Source organism: Telopea speciosissima, chromosome 6, assembly GCF_018873765.1.
Source record: "Telopea speciosissima isolate NSW1024214 ecotype Mountain lineage chromosome 6, Tspe_v1, whole genome shotgun sequence".
In the NCBI taxonomy this organism is placed as follows: Eukaryota; Viridiplantae; Streptophyta; class Magnoliopsida; order Proteales; family Proteaceae; genus Telopea; species Telopea speciosissima.
This window is the reverse complement of record NC_057921.1, coordinates 57,173,982-57,191,182: the sequence shown is the minus strand read 5'-3', so window position 1 is coordinate 57,191,182 and position 17,201 is coordinate 57,173,982. Positions and strand designations below refer to the sequence as shown.

The 17,201-nt window shown below is 37.0% G+C and overlaps 1 protein-coding gene across 1 annotated transcript; it reads left to right on the top strand.

Moving 5' to 3' along the window:
- The first annotated feature begins 189 nt into the window (after window positions 1-189).
- On the top strand, window positions 190-16,097 carry LOC122666151 (autophagy-related protein 3). The gene is made up of 10 exons (XM_043862277.1): window positions 190-375; window positions 883-953; window positions 1,768-1,884; window positions 1,971-2,134; window positions 10,536-10,621; window positions 10,883-10,934; window positions 13,300-13,365; window positions 14,741-14,868; window positions 15,693-15,809; window positions 15,967-16,097. The coding sequence occupies exons 1-9, from the start codon at window positions 215-217 to the stop codon at window positions 15,787-15,789; spliced, it is 942 nt and encodes a 313-aa protein (XP_043718212.1). The 5' UTR covers window positions 190-214; the 3' UTR covers window positions 15,790-15,809; window positions 15,967-16,097.
- Window positions 16,098-17,201: the final 1,104 nt, after the last annotated feature.

Here is a 17,201-nt window from a genome sequence, read left to right as displayed (position 1 = left end):
CAAAAATTTAATTTATAAACAGCGATTGTCCTTGGGTACACGTAACATAAGTTTATTAAAAGGTTTCGGGACTACCGTGGACGTGAAAACTACAGCGGAGGAAAGGGGAAAGTTATCAGTTCCCCGCCATTGTGATTCTAGGGTTTTTGTTTCAATCCTTCGAATTTCTTTGTGCTTTAATCGATTAAAATTGTTGTTCTAGCCTCTTGGAGAGATGGCTTTGTCTCAGAAGCTCCATGGAGCCTTCAAGGTTACTGTTGAGAGGATTACAGGACCGCGTACAGTCTCTGCATTTAAGGAGAAAGGTGTTCTTAGCATTAGCGAATTCGTCATCGCTGGAGATAATCTCGTCTCCAAATGCCCCACTTGGTCTTGGTACTACCTCTCGTTCATTAATTGATCTTAATTCGATTTTGTAAGCTTTAATTATCGGTTCGTAATTCACTTATGTAATGCTTCCCTGTCTTCAAGCAGAAAATTTTGATTTTGAGTTGTGTTTATTGGTTTTGATTGTTGAATATTGGTGGTTGCAAACATCACCTTGAATTGTTAATTTATAATTTTTTCGGAAACCTCTCATCTTATTTTCAGCTAGTTTTGTTTTACTTAAACTTTTACTACTACAGTTGGTTATCTGTCTTGATTCCTTGCAGTTGATATTTTGACGCGGCTTTGGCTAAATCTAAACTAGTAATTCTTTTTTATTTTAAGATAGTAGTTGGGACTTGGGAGAGTTTATTTTATTTTTTCTGAAGACGCCTGCTTGCTGGGCTGTTCAAAGTTTTGAGCTTTAATGAGCAGGCCTGGGAAAAATACTAGCTTGAGTAATTTGTGGTGCCTTCCTTGTATTCAGTTTGCTCACTAGTAGTCATGGTGCATCAGGGAATCTGGCGAGCCAAGCAAGCGCAAGTCCTACTTACCACCTGACAAGCAGTACTTGATTACTAGAAATGGTAAGATGAATTATGTCAGCCAGCCTAATTTGTTTGTTTTAGCTTCCTTTATTCCATATCTAGATTCTCAAATAAAGCTGGTTTAATATTTGCTGTGGACTTTTTGTGCTACTTCAAATGCCCAAAACTATTGATATGAACCACTGTTAGATAAATTTATCCAAAAGAAGGATATCTTTTAACCGTTATCATTTTCTTTCTAATTGTCCAGTTTACACATTTATTATCACAATGTTTCAGATTGGGAAATGGCTAGGGGACCCCAGGGTCTGCCATCTAGAGGATTGAACTTCATGGAATCAAAAGTTTCTAAAAAGGAGGAGTTGAAATAGGGGGATACCATGTGTGCAAGTGGATGGAGTAAAATCTTTTCATTATCTTTAAAAAGAAGTTTCTAATTCAAAGTATGAGTCTCTTTGATTTTCTGAATATTACACAATGTTTAACGTTTAAACAGTACCACTATTATTGTATATTATAGTACTGATTGATCTAACTACCTTTTATCATGTGGTGCACTTTGTTTTTGAATACTATATGTGTTTTAAAATGCTTGTTTGCTGTTAAGATTTCAAATTCTGTTATTACTAAGATATCCCTTTGGCTTGGTTTTTGGCCTGGGAGATATTCAAGGGACCTTCTAGTGGTGGGCATGTGAGCCTGTCCATTTGCATGTATGTGAAATGGGTGGAAGCCCCAGTTTCTACCAAGTCTTCATCCTGATGCAAGTGTTTCTTTCAAGTAAATTATTTGATTTTCTTCGAATTTTTAGACATGCGAGTCGAGTCCTGACAAACCTCGACTTCCTTTTCAGTACCTTGCCTACGAAGGGCTGCATCTGTAGAAGAAGAATATGAAGCTGCAGGAGGGGAAGTTCTTCTTGACAATGAAGATAATGATGGTTGGCTGGCTACTCATGGGAATCCAAGAGGTTAATTGCTTTCCGAAGATGGATTATCCAGATGGAAGTTTTAATGTAATCTTGTTCTCATTTCATGAACTATTTAATTTCTCCAGAAACCAAGTGTGATGAGGAGAATTTGCCTTCCATGGAGACCTTGGAAATCAGCAAGAAGAAGACTATTCATTCAATATCCTCATATTTTGGGGGTGAAGAGGAAGAAGATATTCCTGATATGGCAGAGTATGAAGAGCCAGACAATGTTATTGAGACAGATCCTGTGAGTTGTTATTATGAAATTGGAGCACTATATCTTTCAACTGTTAATGAATAGCTGCAGGAAATCTAAAGATGTGAACTTGGAGCTCTGAAAACTAGTAACAGGTGGTGATTATAGTTCTAAAATTTTTGACCTAGGTCGAAACCGCTCCGCTGGCCTTATCGGTGGTCAAATGGCCATATTTTGGCTCAGAAGTTCAGGGAAACCCAAATTTAGCATCTCTAAACATATTTGAACCATTAGATTGTAAAAATTACACATCCAAAATGGTAGTTAGGCTTCAGACCCTAGGTTGCTAGTATTCGTCATACCCTACTATATTTCTTTAATATAGCCTATTCTATACATAATTTAGTATTAGAACACACAAAATTCAATTAAAATAACTAGAATATGCGTTAGGAATATGGAAAAAACAACATAATATTAGAAAGCATTTCATAATTATCATTACATGGTACAAGTTACATTGATGCATACTATATCTACATAATGCAAATTGGATCCCTTTGCCATCTAGTAGACATAGAGTTCTGGGGAGGATAAAGACCACTAGCAGATTGGTGGTGCCGATGCAAGTTTCCCTCTGATTGTATTACAACTGATGGCAATGTCATACTATGCCAGAAGAAATGCTCGAAGTCCTTTGCAACATTTCTGTAAATGGCATCATCAACATATTGGAGGTAACCCAACCTAGGGTATCAATTCTGTAATGTGAAGATCCTTGTAGGGAGCCGCCATAACTGGATGGTGGGCCGGTATATATGGTTTGGGGGCCGAGTATAAGAAGATTTTGTCCATAAGGCTGATCCTTATACTTAGGTAATGAAAAAGAAGAAGACGTATATTTCCCATAGCCACCATACACACTGTACTCAGAGTTGGTGCTCTCTCTGACAAAGAATGGTGCACGCCACTGTCCATATACAATACCCTCTTCATGATTCATGTTTCCAAGAGTGCAAACAAGCTCACAACATTTATCTTCATACTGTCATCCTCCTCATTTAGTTTGAACTTGCTCACGGGCCTCTCAAGTAGCCTGTACGTGTGGGGACACGTGCACCAGGGTCGGCATCCTTTGTAGTATGATTGAATTGATTCTCTCCTATGAATCAGATGGGCTCCAGCTCCGCCTGATCGTACTTCTCTCAAAGGGATGCATATCTGTTGCCACCGTCGACATCAACATCACTGTTGTGTCATCTCCACCAACAGACATGAACGGTGTGCAAGTGTGGCCACTGGAATGCAACCAGTTGATGTCCTCATCATCCTTGCCAGGTTGTATTCAATAAGTTGGGGTGTCTGTGTGTGAACTTGGGCCTCTCGAGAAGCCATAAATTCATGAAGATATTTAAAATGGAAACAATTTTATGAAATCACAAAATTTAATCTGAAAAGGTTCTGATTTTTATGGCAAAAATTAAGAAAAATTTCACAACACTGATCTGTTGAGTTGATGAGCACAGTGGTCTTCCTTGATCCGAACTGTAACGGAGGATTTTAGTCTCAATACTAACACGCTTAGTTGATGAGCGATGGTCTTCTTTGACTCTATTGTGTTGTCGATTATACGATCAATGTCAGCGGCATGCCCGATAATCAGAACAAGGACTAAAATTGAGGTGGCTATGACAATGGTAGAAAGGGAAGGCAAACAGAGCACGCTGCATGCCCTCGCTCTTGCCAACGTCGATGCTCAAACCCTCCATTTGTTCGATTGGAACTTGGAACTTTGAGATGTTGATGAGAACATCCATTACCGTCTCTGATTTCTCCTAGAGCAAAACCTCATCCATTGCTGCTTCCGCAACACTCTGCAACCATGAAGCGTTATTGGTAAATCTTGACGGACACGCACAAGTAGAGAGAGGGGTCTATCTAATGTAGTCCTAGATAGGTAGAAGACCTACTAGGAGCCAGGTAGATCAGACCCTCACAAAGGTGCTGGCCGATTGGGGCAGATTGGGGTATTTTTGGTCAAATCCTGGGTTAGGTTTATGAATTTGGAGATGGGTCTTATATGGTATTAGTTGGCAGGTTTAGGGGAAGCTAAATATGTAGGTTTGAATGATGTTTAACTAAAAATTTAAAATTCAGAAAACCTAGGGTTAGGGTTTCAGGTTTTGGAAAATAGGAAAACAACCAAAACTAGGGTTTAAGATGGGATTTTGGGGCAGGGCTTTGGATCGAGTGTTAGGAAGGATGAGAGGAAGATTCGGTTGAAGTTTGAAGGGCTTTGGATGGCTAGATTGGTCTAGGCTGGTTTTAGGGTTTTGAGGTTTTGATAGGGTTGAGGGGAATTAGGGTTTTTGAAGGGAGAATGGTCCTAGGGTTCAGATCGAGTGTAAGGGATGAGGAGAGGGAGCTGTGGTCCAATTTTGGTGGTGTTCTAATGAGGGAATGGTACTGGACAGATTTTAGAAGAATTAGGGTTTATGGGGATCGATGGGTTTTTAATGGTGGAAGACAATGGGGATCAATTAGGATAGGTGTGGCTTGGTTAGAGGACTAGAAGAAGAAGGTTAATTACAAAAACCGTAAATCACTTACTGATTTGCAGATCTGCAGCAACAGCCTTGAGAATAACTAAAAGAGGACTTCCCGATCTACAAGATGCAAGGAGTCACTGGAGATCCACCAGCCCTTCACCTTGATGTTACTCACAAGGCAAACTCATGTAGAGCTCAACAGCAGCAGCAATGGCAGCAGCAAAACAAATATTTTTTTTAAAAACTAAACTGTGGGGGAGCCTCCCACGATTTCAATATTAATAATAGAAGGCCATAGCCCAAATCCGAATCTAAACAAAATGCTCCCTCACTAAATCGTGGAGGGGTGGACCTAATTAAAACAACTTAAAAGTTTAAAAGGGTTAAAAGGCCTATTTACCCCTAATAACTAAAAATAAAAGACACTTAATTAAATCACTTAAATTAGACCAACTTAAATTGAACCAATTGGATGCAACCAATTTGAACCGGTTCAATTAAAAACTTAAAACTAAAACTAAGTATAGAACTAATCTAAGGCTCCTACTATGACCCTATGCCTAGGGTGGTTTTTTCAACTCGAGGAGGCTTGGATCTACATCACTCTCATTCATCATTACCACTGGTAAGGAAAATCTACCACAACAGGTATTGAAATTCCCTGTATTGGAATATCAAATATCCCGAGATACATAAACATTAATCACATTTCATCTAAAATCTCACAAAGGTGAATACGAAAAATCCGAAAAAACTTCTTAATAATATGAACAATAAGTTCTCTATATTCATTTTGAGAAGAGAACTCCAATTATTTCTCGTTAAGATAGAGGTAGAAAGTAGAAAACCGAGAAACTATAAACACAGAGTAAGGTTGAGGTTCACTTGTTCAGCCTCTTCATTAGCCCCAGCTGGGAAGAGTTGCTCACGATGAAGCTATAGTTTTAGAAAACTCAGATTGAATGTCAGCCGTCACCGTCGTACAACACTGCCTCAGTTGCAAAGTCAGGGACTAAAGATTCTGAGATGGAAGGAGAGAGGGAAGAGGGTTTGGGTCTCACTGAAGAGTTTTTTATTTTTTTAAATGGCCCTAACTATTCACATAAAGTTCGGTTCGGATGAGTTATCCACGTTTTCTATTAATATTTGAAAAGTTCGCGATTTTAACAGAATCATTGGGATTGATTCAGATTCGTCCGAATAATTCGGTACTAAGCTTCAATCTGGTGTTCCACCTCCCATGATCTTCTTTCCACAATAATTGTACTGTGACTTTGTTTTGTCATTTCCAATGGGTGTACCTTGACTCCATGCTATGTCTCCCCCCCATTTCCTATTTGAGCAGCCATTATGCAACCTTCTTATATTGTTGCAACAAAAAATGTCACATTATTAACTTTTCTACATCAGTTGAGACTCCTAAAACAAAAATAAAGCTATTTCCTAATTTCCCTAACTCATATTTTTTCCTAATTTAAACTTGTTTTTATAATTTTTATAAAAATATAATAATACCCTAATTAACCCAAATTAAGTATGGAACAGCACATTAATCATCTTTTTTAGTTGAAAACACAGCAACAATACTTCAAGAAATTTTCATGTTTTTTCAAAAAACCAAAGCAAAATATATACACCTCTTTTTTCCCCTTAATTTTATGGATTTTAAAAATATTTTAAAATCCATAAAAGTAAGAAAATTAATTTTCAGGCAGAAAAAAATAAATGGTCCATCTTGAGTACAAACAGATGTTACTTACATACATACTTTTGTTGTCTGTAAAGGATGATGTGTCATTTGGAGGGTCTAAAGATGTAATTTTGCAGAGACCTCTCGTCATCTTCAAACCATGGTAACAAACTCATCTGAGAGTAGTTTAGGAAATTGTATTTAGCACTACACATTATAATGTAGTTCTAGATTGGTAGGAGACCAACTAGAAGCCAGACAACCAGGATCTAACTTGAATGGTAGTTCGGCTAGGTCAAAAATAGGTAAAAGTGTGAAATTAGGGTTAGGGTTTGATGGGACCTAGGATTTGATGGTAGAGTTAGGTCAAGTCAGTGTTGGGGAGTCTATCAGTGAAGGGCTTGTTAATTAGAATCAGCAGCAAGGTTAGGTTTACGGTTTTGGGTTTTTGAAAGGTGGAAGATGAGGGAACCTGGGGTTTAAAGTAGTCAACTAGGGCTGGGGCTTGGATCGAGTTTCCCTTAGGGTAAGGGGAGAATTTGATCTAAAGTTTGAGGGGTTTTGATGGTGGAATTGGTCTGGACAGAATTTGGGTTATATGGGAAAAAGTTTTAGAGATGGAGGGGATGCTAGGGTTTGGTGGTTTAGAGGATTAGAAGAAGAAGGGTTGGGGATGTGATGGTTCAAACTTACTGTTGTTGCAGAGAATCCTTGGCAGCAGCTTGTTTATGGAGAAACTTGAATAAAAATTGAATCTTGCATGAAGAACGCCAAAAGAAGAAAAGCTTCAAAAGAACCACCCGGGCTTCACACTGCAAGGTGTCGATTAGATCAAACACCAAGCCCACCATCCTTGATCAAACACAAAACAATCTTCAAAGGAAGAAGACAAGTTGCAGCAGCTTGCAAAGTGTAGAAAATTTTCAGAATTGTAAGGTGTGAGCACCCCTCACGATTCCTTTATTTATGTTGGCCAAAAGGCCTAATTTCCTATGTAGCCTAGGAGTAGGAATTCTAGGCTGTGTCTAAATACAAAATACTCCCTCTCTAAAATTCGTGGAGAGGTGTGGACCCAAACTTATAATTTAAACAAAAAAAAGAAAGGTGACTTAAGTCACTTAAATTGAACCAATGGTTCAACCAGCTTTTGACTGGTTCAATCTAGTACATGAAAAATAAACTAAGTTTTTAAAAATACTACTAACTAATTACTAATACTACTACTAATTGAACCCACCACACCGTTTTTCCTTTCCCTCTGAAGGATCCATTGAGTTGAAAAAAAAAGAGGGCAGAAAAGAACAGAGGCGAGAATAGAAGAGATAGTGCAAGACAGAATCAATAGAAAAGAAAAGAGATAGAAGAAGAGAAGCAAAGTATCAAATCAAAATAAGAAAGCCTACCTGGTTCAAGAGACTCCACTGCTGCTGGTTCGAACCTCCATCGCAGGCAGGAGATCTCTTCCTCACCCTGGAATCCCACATCGATCAGGATTTCACATGATTCCTTGTCGAAGTCGAAGTTCCATTTTTTTCGCAAGCATCTTCTCTGGTTACCTAGCAGCAGCAGCCAAGTCGATCACGTCTTCCTGACTCCCACCTTCCTACGATAAGTACCCTTTAAAAAAAACCCTCCTTTACTTTTCCCTGTAATACCCCACTTAAATACTTAATTCATTTGGTTCCTTTTAAGTTTTATTCTATCCTATTTTCCAGAATTATCCCTCTTAAGTCACCACACGATCTCTTAAACCAAAAAAATATGGTTTTCCTTTTATACCTCTTCAGTACCTTATTTTTTCCACCTTGTCCTTGCTTCCAAGTTTACCCCTCCCCACCTACCGTTACACCAAGCTTCTTTTCTTCTATTTAGTTTGCAGTCTAACAAATTGCAAATCTGCCATTGTTATCTTTAAATCCACCTACCCAAATGAGTCCTAAACAGTGGGCCAGGATACTTCAACAAAATGAAGAAACCATAAGAGCCCTTGAAACAAACCATGAATTGTTGAAGGCTGAGTTAAAACTCTATGATCAGAATTTGATCCAGGCAATGCCTTTGGTCGATGAACATCAAGAAATCGTGACTGTTGGTCGCTTAGTTGATCCATTTGATTATGTGCTTTCCCATGGTTACTTCAATCAAGAATTTCGGGTCATGGATTTTATACAAGTTGAACGTGGACTGATAGTTGGCGTCGATCACACGTTTTTTATTATATCGTTCTACAAAACTCGTGGTCGAGTTTTTCTGAACTCCGGGAGAATTGATGCAGCAGAATCTTGGACCGGGCTGACCCAACTGGTGCACTACCTTGGACCGATCCAAACCTAGTTGCATATCCAGACAAAGATGAACCAGGTACAGTTAGGTTTTAGATTCAGTAAGATATTTAGGATTTATTTTATTTTGGGACAGATATGTAATCTTTTATTTAGGTAGATAATATTTTATTCAGTCAATTTTAGAAAGTGGGATACGTTTGCAAGTGTTAGAGTTGGTTAGGAATCTTAGGAGATTATTTCCTTGTTAAGTTTGTTCCCAAGTTTGATAGGTTTCCTTTGTTAGTTGGATTTTCTTCTTTTAAATAGCTTGTATTAGGGTGAAATTTCAGATTATGAAGAATGAATTGAAGTTTGTGTGCATGTGCACTCCTCTCCCCCCACCCCCCCCCTTCCTTCTTCTCCTCCATGGTTTCTTCTCTTTCCCCCTGCAACTCTGATTTCTTCCAAGCTTCTCTTTTCTCCTTTCCGGCCCCCCATTTGGATGCTTTTTAGAAGATCTTGTGAGTCCATCAAGTGGAGAAAGCTCCTATCCTAATGCTGCCAAAGTTTAGTTTCTATTTTCATATTTAGAAAGTAGCTTAAGTTTCTAATTTCAGTTTGTTACTATTTTTATTTTGTTCTCTAAAATAGAAGTTTCTATTTTGATGTATGGCAGCTAGATTTTATAGGAAGTTTCTATTTTAGTAGTTTCCTTTTCTAGATTTACTTAGTTGCTTAATTAAATTCAGACTGGGTTGCTTTGTAATTGGGTTATTATAAATAAGAGTATGAGGCTGAGCAGAGAAGGACGAAAAGAGTTATGGTTGAAGCTGTGAGATGCAGCAACGGTGAGAGACCGTTGGTGAGAGGATGATGGGTTGAGAGAGCTGATCCTATCCCCCCCCCCCTTCTATGTCCCCTTATTCTTCCTTATTGTGTTGATCCTGGCTGCAATCGATCTCTCACTGGTTCTTCCCTGGTTCAAGGTTGGCTTTGCATTATGGTGCTCCAAGAAAAAATAGGTGGAATCAAACCCGGACTCAATGGAGAAGAAGCAGTTTCAACTTTCAAGTGAGAGAATGAACTGAAACAGCTCCTCAGCTATTTCAAAATATCTATTCTATTTGATTTCTATTTCTCTGAAATAAGGTGCAAGAATCAAATCAAACATATTCTGAAATAGAAATCACCCCATGAAATTGAAATAGAAATCATACCAAATCAGGCCTAAAATATTTACTCTTTTTTTTTTTTTGGCACTCAAGGAAAAATGTTATGCCTCCAAATTGAAATCTTGCTCAAATTTTGCAATCATCGATGTAGATGTGTTGTAGTATCCCCAACAACTTGTTCCACCAAGAAATGTAGGTGATTTGCTCAGAAAATTTGGGGTTTTCTGGACTTTCCCACCTTATTGTCGAAATGCATGAAACCAACGATAGAAATTATGAATTTATATAATTGTTACCATAGTTGTCACGGCATCTAGGCAACCCAAGGCATTGGAGGAGGCCTGGACAAAAGGTGACACCAACAAGCAGCCTGTCTAGGCGACCAAGGCGCTTGGACGCCTTGACAACTATGACTGTTACCAAAAAAAAAACGCAGAATTTCAGTCATTTAACCAATATTTCGAACCATGATGGTGATAATTTGTTACAAGCTATAAATTTGATTCTGATGGCATGCAGCTCTGTATTAGATCTGATACTTTATTCAGTTAGGCCGTTTTATCTGAACGAATATCTGTCTCTTACCATTGAATTCCTCAAATCAACTAGAGCTTTTAGACATTATACATCATTGGTAAATAAAGATTAATGGATAGCATGCAAATTTTCCCTATTTGGAATAGTCTCTCTTCTCTCACTCTTTTGGTGTAAATCTTTTTAGCTTTTGTGTTGTTATCATGCAATGTTATTTTGATCATGTTATTCTAATTGGCACAGGCAACACTCCAATCCACATATCTTGTGGCTCATGAACCTGATGATGACAACATTCTGAGGACCCGAACTTATGATGTTAGCATCACGTAAGACATTAGTTTTGTTTGCAATGAACTTGCTTCATCTGCCATGATGAAAACCTGTTATCTAAGAGGATTATAACTATTATATTTGATTTCAGATATAGTTTTCCCAGCTAGATGAGTATGATGATATATTGATGTGTCATTTAGAATTCTTAGTTCTTGACTTCTTGTCTTTAAAATTTTGGGGTCTTGCTGTTTACTAGCACCTACTTATTGAGGCTACATTCTGACTTTGCCCTTTATCTACTGAACCTTCTCCAGGTATGATAAATATTATCAAACTCCTCGTGTCTGGCTTACTGGGTATGATGAGGTTTGTACAGAATAATTATTTTTTTCATTGTATTTTGAATATCTTAAGGATTGTATCAAAAAGTGTAAGAGAAGCATGGAATTTAGCTTGGTTGATTTATGCATGCAAGCCTTCGGATGTGTAATGTAGGTACTTAACCTTTAATCCTCTGGTTTTTTTTTTCTTCAAACTCACATGGAAAAGGTAAAATAGGAAGGGAAGTAATCCATCAAAGGCATAAACTTAACTAAACTCAAATTGCAGCTAAATGGCATTGGCTACATGAATCCTGTTTTTACAGTCCGTTATTTAAATCTGTAACATTATTTAGTAAGGATGCAGGAACCAAAGTTCATGTTGTTTTGATAAATTAGGGTCATTCAACCAATTTCATTGAAATACTAGTATATTTGTCATGATGCTCATATGTTTTAATGACCTTGTTGATTGACCATCACTTTCCTAGTGCTAACCCACCAGCCTTGCAATGATGAGTTTATTCTTTAGGATGGGTTTTGTGTGATGCCCATTTAATGAATCTCTCTGATGCTGTTAGATCACCGAAATAGGCTTATTTTAATGAAAATAAGCCTTGGGTTGGGTATTTGTGTTGGGTCTCTAGTCCAATGGGCCTTTAATATGGGAATAGGCTAGGCATACAGGATTAGATAAGTTAGTAGCTCTATTTCTTTATTTTAATTGTCACCAAGTGTTTTAGTTAGGCTGGTTTTGGATTCTATAAGTCCAGTCCTGTTTTGAGTCTGTTCCTTTATTATTTGACTTTCATAGTCAATTTAGGTTACTTTATTAGTTTAAGGATTGGGTTAGGCCTTTCCTTCTTAGTGCAAGAGTGTTTTTTTTTTTTTGAGTCTTCTATATAAGTTTGTTAGGGGCCTAGCATTGCACAGTCAACACGAATTTGATAAACAAAATTGCTGCTGTTGCTACTCTCTTCATTGAAGAACCCCTTGTGTTTGATCAAGGATCCCCTTGTGTGTGATCAAGGTTTAGGTTGGTCTTTGATCAAGGTTAGGCCTTTCCTTTTTAGTGTAAGAGTGTGTTTTTTTTTGTAGTCTTCACTCTTCTATATAAGTTTGTTAGGGGCCTAGCATTGCACAGTCAACACGAATTTGATATTGTTCTTGCTGTTCCATTGATTCAAGTAAGTACTGATCTAATTAATTTCATGCAATTCATCTTCTAGTAATCACTTTTCTAGCTCTGAAATTCTGGCTTTAGTTGAGATTCATATGCAAGGCTTTTTTTGCATGAATTTCAATTGACGGAATCTGACCATCAGATCACTCTCAATTTTTGAAGCTGTTCTTAGCCTCAAGAAGAACTCGATCAGAATTCTGCCTAGATCAGACCTGCTGATCTGGACATATATTGAGTTTTCCAATTCCTCCCTTGGGACTTAAAACTGATATATTGTTCACCATTCTGTAAAATTGATTTCTGGTTTTAGTATTCTGTTTTGCTGAGATTTGATTCTTAGTTTTTGTGTTGATCGATTGATGTTAGTCCACTGTTTATTTGCTGATCTGATTTTGGAAAATTGCTGTTTTGCTCTTATCCTAGGACATCTAGGATTAATCGATATTTTCTGATCCAACCATTGGATTAAGTTCTAATTTTCAGCATTCTCTTACTGATTTGTTAAACTCAATTGGAGTTTGGGATCATTCCAACCTTCTGATTTCATACTATGTGATTTCTCTCTAATCTGAATTTTATTCTCTGTGAAAAGATATTGTTTGGCTACTGTTTTGATCGCTCAAATTCAGTACTACATTACTCTCTCTAATGGTTTGGTATGATGAGAGGATATATACACAGTTGGGGAATGGTCTAACAAAGCCATCCATCGCCACTTACAGCCCTATGAATTGTTCTGTAGAGATCTTTAGTCTTTAAGAAGCACTTTAGTCTCCGTGCAAAATGATCCGCTTGAAGACCTTGAACTTCTTGTCCTTCTCATGGTTCTGAGTAGTCATTATAGCGTTTTTTTTTATAACACTCATTATAGCATTGGTCGGGGCCAGAAAGCTAAGTTAGAACCTTATTCATGAAAGTTAGAAGTTCCATAGTCAATTTGATATTACAAGAAGAACAACCTAGGTTGTTCTAAGCTGGAAAAAAACAACCTTATAATGAGTTCCCTGATTTGACTTTTGCACATCTTTCAAAAGTTAAATCAGGGAACTCATTATAAGGTTCTTTCAAAAGTCAAATCAGGGTACTAGGCTAAATTTTTTTTGGAAACATTTTTTTCTTGGAATACTGTTATTTTTCAGTTTCTACATGATGTTTGGGTTGGCCTCTACTTACAAGTTACAAGCATGTATTGAGATTCTTTTGGTTTTTTTTTTCCCTACCCCCTCAGTCAAGGATGCTTCTACAACCAGAACTTGTACTGGAAGATGTCAGTCAAGACCATGCACGCAAAACAGTGAGTTATTTCTGCGAGTTTAATGTATTCATCGAATGAGGCCCCTGAAAATTTCTGAATCTCTTCTTGTTTTTACCATTTTCCTCTTTTTTTTTTCTTTCTGAATTTCCTGCAAGGGACATTAAATAAGTGCCGGTGCTTACTGAAAATTTCACTTTGTTTTAATTTAATAGTGTGGAAAGGGTCCTCATAATCATGTTTCTGTTCAATACTTCAATATCAATTTAAAAGTTATGCTGGCAAATTTCATGTCATCAAAGCCTTATGCTAAACCCATTTGTTAGTTAATCTAAACTTCTCTAATGTTTTTTATTTGCTCTTTAATAATCTGTTTGATAAGTAACTAAAAGTTGGAGGGGCATGCTGTCATATTTTGGTAAGAAAGGGTATTTTGCATCATGCATGGAGAATCCATGATGCCTGAACTCCTTGTCTATCAAACCATCTACAGTATGAGTGTTTGCCAATAGTTGTATCTATAAAAACTACATGTTAAATGATGACGAAAGATGGACCTTTTTAGTGAAGTGAGATTGCTCCATTTTAAATGATGAAGCCATGTTGAGGCAAATAAACCCACGATTATCCACTCTTCTTGAATCTGTTGCAGGAACATCATGCCATACAAGTACAAATGAGACATGAGGGTTTTCCTTGTTAAAATTATTGGTTTCATTTGTGGAATCTACCAAAAAGAAAAATTATGTCTTTGAGATGGATGATTCCCATCTTTTCTTTCTTATTGTGGGGCATGGAATTTCAGATTTGCGGTTTAATTTACAATTTCCTGTGAAATCATCTTTTAACTATTTTCTGTAGTTGTGATAATACAGTTTTACCCTTTATAGAAAGTCTGATTTTACAATTCTTCTAAATGCTAGTTTTCTTCATTTATAAGGTCATTCTGAGCAGTTAAAGTATTTAGTTGACTTGGGTGATTAATTGTAATTGAATGTTCTATTTTCACTGGTTTCCTAGCTAAGTCAAGTGTCTATATAGGAGTATTGTGTTGAGCTAGTATAGTACCATTAGAAAAACAGGGGAAAACCGAAGAAGATGAAAAAGAAAAGAGTACTCTTATACAGGTTTAACTACAAACATGAGCATGGTTATTGAATCAATGGAACTCTAGAATTTGGATCGATTTCATATTTGTTGTCTGTGGTTGGTGCAAAAGAAGACAGCTATTGATTTATTGATTTAATATAGTTGAGAGTAGCCTAGGTCTCTGTTTATTCTGTTTGAAGATTTCTAAATCTGACACAATGTTTCTGTCAATGTTAACTAAGCATTCGTTGGACTGATTATTTTGTTTAGTGTTATCCAGAATTTATGCATGACTGCAAATTCTTACATATGATTTTATTAAATTTAGGTGACGATTGAGGACCATCCCCATTTGCCTGGGAAGCATGCATCTGTGCACCCATGCCGACATGGGGCTGTGATGAAAAAAATAATTGACGTTCTCATGTCCCATGGAGTGGAGCCTGAAGTTGACAAGTAAGTTTTTCTTACCTTGCCTATTCCTAGAACTGGAAACACTTTTACCTTTAGGCACCACAATGTTTGTCCCTCCAAACACCTTTCTGCATAAATGTAATGCATATACTAAGGCTGCAACAGAGAGAACAAGTGTGAAGTATGTTGAAAATTAAATGAACTTTATCTAAAACAGTATTTTGTATCATGCCCCCATCCATTGCATTGGTGCGGTATGAAGTAAATGCTCTTCTACCAATTCATGATCAATTTGGATTGGGGAGTGGTTGATTTAGTTTATTAGGAAAAAGGGAGGGTTGAAAATTAAGAATGTGCTATGGAGGGAAGAGAAATTATTACTTCAAAGCAGGAAGCCGCTTTAATTCTCAGCTTGTTTCTTTTCTGTGTCAATCTATTTTGATTAATTTTCCCCCCTCTTTCTCCCCCTCCTGATTCTTATCTGCTGCTTTTCTGAGGGTGGTTTGTTTGGTCTTGGTATTGGGGGGCCTTGTGGGGTGTGATGCTGTGAAGGGTATTGTTGGAGGATTGCCTGTAGTTTCTGCTCTATTGCTTGCGGAGATATCTCTGGTAGTTTCCTTATTCTGTTTGGGTTTATGCCATTTCAGGCTTTGTTTTTTATGTTTTCTTTTTCTTCTGAATAAATTTCTTCTGATGTCATCCTTCTCTTTTTAATCTAAGAACTGGTTTAGTAACTCACCTATAAGTTTGATTGTTTGCTGAATTTGTAGCAAGATAGAAATTCCTCCTGTTTTGTCATTGTTTGTGACTTACACTTTTGCTTTTCCATACCTTTTTATTTATATTATATTCTCAAAATTTTGCAGATACCTGTTCTTATTCTTGAAATTTGTGGCCTCTGTAATTCCAACTATTGAATATGACTACACAATGGACTTTGATCTAGGGAGCACCAGTCATTGATTTGTGGTAACACCTCCCAAGTATGTGGTTGATCTGAATCTTTCAAATAGCATCTCCACTATTAATTTTTTTATTCATCATTTCATCAAAAGATTATACAGATTTTTGGTACATTATCCAATTCATCTTTCATATAACTTGCATGGTGATTGATGTTGCTGTGTTTACTTGAATCAGATGGAAAGTTTGGATGTAAAATATTGATTCTGGGATGCAATTCCAAGCTCTGATCCGTGTACATATTATCTATAGTTTTATACAAGATGATGGAACAACTAAATTTGTATCTTATCGATATCATTGATTGTGCAATTCATTGGGGGGAGTCTTTCCGTCTGATTTCTTTTGCTTCCTTTATCTCAGATCGTTCAGTTCATGTGCTGATTTGCATGAATTCAAATTTTACTAAATTACTTGGTTGTCTTGGCCAATTTAGTCTAGTTGAGTCATGCATGGAGCTACTCAATGTTATGGCTATCGTTATTAATGCTGAAAGGAAAATGCTTAAAAGTGATTTAAATGGTCTATAATGTTTGGCTTCTACAGCCAGATGAGAACCTAGTTATAGTTGCAAAGCTATGTATTTGGATCAATGACAATTATGAAACAAAGATCAACCCCTCCCCCCCAAACCCAAAAAAAAAAAAAAGAAAACCAACCGAAAATGGGGTGGGGGAGGGAGAGAGTAACATGTTTGCGCTTATCCATGGGGAGGGGTGGAGGGAAGAAATTATTTCAGTCACAATTAATGAAGAGAACTTGTAGACAACCATATTTAGTTGGGATAAGCTTTACTGATATGAGTAATGGTTTCTGAAATGGCTCCTGTATCTTTTACCAAATTGCAGTTATTTATATGAGATTACCTAGGGGCAAATAGACTTGATATGATGTCAGTGTCTGAATTTTTATGGAGTTCAGCTTCATCTCTACATCAAAAGGATTATATTACATGTTAGTTTCATCTCTTAAAAGTACAAAAAGAGAAGTCCAATTAAAAGGTCAGTCTGATTGAACTGGGCCATCAAATTAGATGCTTTTCAAGGTATATCTGTGATCTTAAAACTTGTGATTCAAAGTCAGGTTATCTCAATTAGGCTCAGCTGGTTCCTAAGCAATGTAAGTTGGCCACTTGGGGTTAAGACTACCATAGTTAGGTTCGTTTTTCAGGTGTTTCAATCATATCATTTGGGTTTCAGGCTTTTGGATTGGATTCTATATCCAAAATGTTCTCTGAGAAATTGCCTTGTGATTCGTTTTTTCGAGCCCATATAGTGAACTTAATGTCTCTACAACAACTACCCTACTTTGTTTCTTAGTAGTTACATTAAAATATCTCAAGAGTATTTTTATATAACAAAACAGAAAATTTTTCCCATGGCCAAAAAACATCCTCCCTCTTTGAAAGGCAG